General features: G+C 36.0%; 1 protein-coding gene across 2 annotated transcripts; it reads right to left on the bottom strand.

Annotated features, from left to right (window-relative positions):
- On the bottom strand, positions 347 to 4358 carry LOC107605710 (B3 domain-containing protein REM16). Of its 2 annotated transcripts, none has more exons than XM_016307674.2 (4): positions 4019 to 4358; positions 2349 to 3024; positions 1472 to 1671; positions 347 to 902 (listed from the first exon to the last, which is right to left on the bottom strand). In XM_016307674.2, the coding sequence occupies exons 1-4, from the start codon at positions 4133 to 4135 to the stop codon at positions 564 to 566; spliced, it is 1332 nt and encodes a 443-aa protein (XP_016163160.1). In that variant the 5' UTR covers positions 4136 to 4358; the 3' UTR covers positions 347 to 563. The 2 variants fall into 2 exon arrangements, with proteins under 2 accessions (XP_016163160.1, XP_016163161.1); XM_016307675.2 differs by having other exon boundaries at positions 1472 to 1665; positions 4019 to 4343.

Raw genomic sequence — 4952 nt, 5'->3', positions numbered from 1 at the left:
TACACTAAACCCTTCACAATTCCCATTATCTACAATAGATTCCTAAGTTAAATTTATCTGTCAAAATCCTAAAAATTCTGTTAGACAAAATTAACCCTACAGAAAAACTAGATTCATTACTCTTCTCAACCCATTGTATCAATAATGTCCCACATTTAAGATCATTAAGGGTATCATTGAAAGGGGGGAAAAAATACTACCTAAATATTACAAATAGATAAATACTATGATTTTTGAATCATCTAGAAGTGAAAAATATAACATGTAACTTAAGAAAGGGATAGGAAGATTTGCTATGTAATTAATTGAGCCTAAAGACTAAAAAGGCCTACAAAGGGTGCTGCAATAGAGAGGATTAACACTAAATTACCATTAGAAGACACATAGAAGTTAACACAATCCGAGAATAGCATACAATACACACATCATGAGGAACTAGGTCTCTCCCATAAGACAACTAAGTTCTGACCTGTTTTAAGGTACATTACACTTCCAACAACAAATTACACTAATTCAAGACAACATGAAATATCCACAAAGATGGGATAACAAGAGAGGTTCTATTATATTTGGATGGCCTTTAAGGCCTTTTTCTTACCACTCTTTTTGGCTGATCCTGAAGCTCTCACTTGTGTCAAAGGTTTAATCTCCTCAACAACTCTGAAAATGTTGACATCCAAAATCAATGTGTTGTTCATCAGGCCTCCGGGTTTGAAAACACACACGTCGTACTCTTCCAGGTTGTTGTCCAGGGTAAAGCGTTTCCACCCTCCGCTCAGTCCTCCGGTGTTTCTAGGGTTATGGTAGCTGTATTTTGCAAGCCATTCGCTATGAACCACGCGCAATATAATGTCTTGAGTTCGTGGAGGGATATGTTGCAGTATCCACTTATTCGGGAGCGACTGGTAACCGCAAAAGATAAAACAATTAGTAGCAATAGATAGAGGGTGGAAACTCAGGTGCAGTCGACTTCACATGAAGTAGATAGCTGAGTGCCGTTAGATGAAAATTTAGTCAAATCAGTCAAACCATCTAACAGCTCTCAGCTATCAACTTCACGTGAAGTCGACTGCACCTGAGTTTCCACCTAGATAGAGCAAAAATCAATCGCACCCAGGTCTGATTGGAATCTGTTTTCATTTCATTTTTTCCCCTTTGTTTTTTAGAAATTGTTGGAGAAAAAAAAGTTGAATTCAATGAAAATGATAAATCATATCTTTTGTTTCATATTTCCCTTCACAAAATCTTGAAATTGAAAACCAAAAACATTAAAAAATAAAAAGTGAAAACAGAAAAAAAGAGGCCCAAGTTTCACAAGAAAAGAAGGCTACTCAGGATAGTATATATTAAGACCAAAGTTTAAATAGCCGGTTTAGTATTGGGATAAAATTGAAAGCAAAAACTCATGGCACATTAGAACCTAGACCAAAAACAAATCCTAACAAGGAAAGCTGAGGAGGCAAACTATTACCACGAAGAATCTCTTATAAACATGCGTTGGTCGCATGACAACACAGAGGCTGTCATCGGTACATGCTGCCTTAGCCATCTGAAGGGTACTATTCATCTCTTCTTCAGTGACAGGCCTCCTCTGTGAGACATATAATTCATAATTCCCACCCTCACTTTTACCCGCGGAAACAGGTTCAGGATCTGCATCTGCATCTGCATCTGTTAATATGAGCAACAGTAAGGTATCATATCATAAAACAGCTAAAATATTAATTCAAATTGAAATAAACATTTGCAAAGAACCTAATTCTCAAGAAAGAGAAGCTGTTACTATTCGGATGGTTTAAGTTTCGCCAACGCCACTTAATAGGGTAATGCTTAGACTGATGTCGTATAGTTTTGATATAAAACTCTAGTTAAGTTTCAGACTACAAGTCTACAACATACACTTGAAGCTACTTAACCAGTACTAGGTATGGATATGGGAAAAGGATATGAAAATTTTGCAAAAATTAGGATACTGGTGTACGTACAGAAGGATATAACATAAATAAAAATATGAAATCACAATCCATAATGTAACTACATCATATAATATACAGCATTTTTCTAAGATTCAAGCAAATTATCTAATATACATAATATAAGATACCATATTTGAAGGGAGATTTGCTTCATTTAGAAGTCAACCAAAGTCTAATATTTTAGAAAAACTAGTTTGTGTTTCAAACAAATGCTCAAGTCATCGACTTGATATAGAAAACAAGTGCAGTGCTCAACTACTTGAAGTTGGAATAGCTAACCATTTGAAACTGTGACATTTTGCTTTCTGAAGATATATATCCATAAAATGAAACACAAGGTATTCTGTTCTTATTTGAAGAGTAGAACTTTACCGATTACCACGTTTGCTACTTCCTTATGTGCATTAGATGTTTTTGTCACCCTTACTGGTCTCCGCTTAGTTTGGAAATGGTTAAAAGCTTGAGTCGGCTTCCTAATCCTTTTACCAGTAGTGCGGGTGCGACCTTCTGACATCGTCACTCCGTTAGCATCAACTTCAACACCGGCATCACCATCTACATTAACAACTTGTTTAGGGGTGGAGAATTCAACATCGCCATTAAAATTTCTTTCACTAGGAGGTTCGGTGCGTACAGGCACAGCGTCTGGCACTGGGAAACTGTTAACATGCACAGATTTCTGAGGCGATGCACATTCTACCCCAGCATTAGAGTTCTCAGTGTCTTTTCTCATTGTCAAGCGTCCAACCCCATTTTCTGGATTCCCGTTTCCAACATTTCGAACGAAATAAGCAGCAGCCTTCTCGCAGAAGTTCTTCCCATCGAATATTAGAACATCGAATGTTGATTCACCATTGAACTTAAAGACCAGGAAATCATTCTCTATCAAGGAGTGATCTTTCACAAACTGTTTCCAACCGTGTGTGAAGTACAAGGTATCATCTCTTGTTGTCAACCCTATATTCCACAGGGCACCACCAGGACCTCGAAGGCTCACATTTTCTGGCAGCTTCTTCTTCAAATTACCATAAAATGCTTTGGGAAGTGCCTATAGTCAAAATTTAAATTCCAGCTATGAGAAAAAAGAAGACAAGAAAAAAATATGTTGCTTATTAACATTGGTACAACAGCAACAATTGTGCTTGGATATATGCCGAATTTGCAAAAATCCCCTGAACATGAATGAATGGGAAAGCAACAAAAACTTGATTCAGGCTAACAGGTATTGGAGGGCCAAATCTTGTCACTCCATTCAATGCATGGGAGCGAGATCTTGGTGTAGGCAACATATCTCCAAACACAATCATTTACCACTACATATCTCAAGTATAGCTAGTGATTGAATAACAACCACCAAAATAATTATGCATGAACAACCCACATATTATTTTCTACTTCTCCACTTTATTATTTTCTTTTGCTTTGGTTCCTCCTTCAATTAAAAAGATCCAATCATTGTCACCGTTCACAGTGAGGATCATAGTAAGGGCGGAACCTACAATGTTGATGCATGTTTTTCCTCTACTACAATGCAAGCTCAAAAAAACAGCACTCTTTCAAAGCAAAACAAGGTGTTTTAGCAACTTGGAATTTCAGAGAAGTAAGGGTGTGTTTGTTTCAGTTTATTTAGCTAAAAAACCAAAATAAATAAATAAATAAATACTGAAAATAATCATTTTTCTTTCTTATATTTGGTTAAATTAAAAAAAAAAATATTTTTTCAAACTTTTTCAATTATATAGCAATTTTCTAGTTGTAGAATCACTTTTCGTAGAACCTAAAACAACATTGAATTAAACAAAAATTCTTTCTGCAGAACCCAATCACAAACCCTACATTGCAAATAACATAGTTGAAACAAATTGAAGGGAAAAAGATTAATCAATGGAGCAAAAAGCGTATGCAGACACCGTGCATGAACTAAAATCCCCAAATTCAATTTCCCCCACACCCCAAAATTAAAAATCACTCATTTCCTTACACAGAGTTAAAAGGGTATGTAATTTTCGTTGATTTACAAGAGTGAGGAAGAAGATGCTTACAAGGTGCTGATTATAAGAGCTGGGCATAAACTTTGCGAAATGGAGGAACTGAAAATGGTTCCAATAAATGTCTTCAACCCAAGATCTGTTGTGATGGGAAATCTCTGATCCTTCCATGATCTGGATTCTTCAGCTCAAAGAAGAGGAAAGTTTGAGTTTTGATTGAAGAAATGAAGATGGGTTAACGGGAATTGTTCACAGTTGACAGAGCTGAGAAGCAGAGCTTAGAGGGGCTCAAACCCCAAAAACCAAAAAGGTAGAAACACGTGACACCCTAGCAGAATAGTGTTAGTGTAAAACCCACCAACATAAACACAAGACGTTAAATTAAATGATGATAAGGAATCTAATTCAATTCGAATCGATCGATCAAAGCGGTGTGCGTGTGTATATTGTGTAACGTGTACTCGAAAGTAGAAAAAGGGTTCCCATTTGGAAATGCTAAGGAAATTATAAATATTCACTTTTTTTATAAAATAATAATAATAATAATAATAAACTTGAGATTAGTTAAGATGGTAATTGGTAAGAATATTACACTAAAATAACAAAAAATGATAGATTTATTTTTTAAAATTAACAAAATATTTTCAAACCTTTTAATTTTGATATGAGATAATAGCTCGTGTATAACAAAGTTATTGAAGGGTAGGGTGATTGACGCCGCTGTGATAGGAATGTCGAACAAATCGGATGATCCGATGAAAGGAAAAGTAATTGGACGGTTTGATTATACTAATCAGATGGTACATAAATCGAACTGTCCGATTTGCGTACTTAAAACACGTGGCTTGCATGCAGTGCTCTCAGCGTTGGCACTCCTTAAACTTCGTGGATCTTTCTTCCAACCATCATTTTCATTCACACCCTTCTCAGTTCTCACTATCCGAAGCCCATACCCCCAACTCCACTTCTCTCTTCATTTTTTATTTCA

Source organism: Arachis ipaensis, chromosome B06 (assembly GCF_000816755.2).
Source record: "Arachis ipaensis cultivar K30076 chromosome B06, Araip1.1, whole genome shotgun sequence".
NCBI lineage: Eukaryota > Viridiplantae > Streptophyta > Magnoliopsida > Fabales > Fabaceae > Arachis > Arachis ipaensis.
Note: the sequence above shows the minus strand (reverse complement) of the source record. Positions and strands in the feature narration are given on the sequence as shown.

Coding starts and splice junctions, on each gene's coding strand:
- LOC107605710 (XM_016307674.2), bottom strand. CDS start 4,135: ATGGAAGGATCAGAGATTTCCCATCACAACAGATCTTGGGTTGAAGAC. Junction 1,672..2,348: donor AGTAGCAAACGTGGTAATCG/GTAAAGTTCTAC, acceptor TCATATTAACAG/ATGCAGATGCAGATGCAGAT. Junction 903..1,471: donor TTTATAAGAGATTCTTCGTG/GTAATAGTTTGC, acceptor TGCGGTTACCAG/TCGCTCCCGAATAAGTGGAT.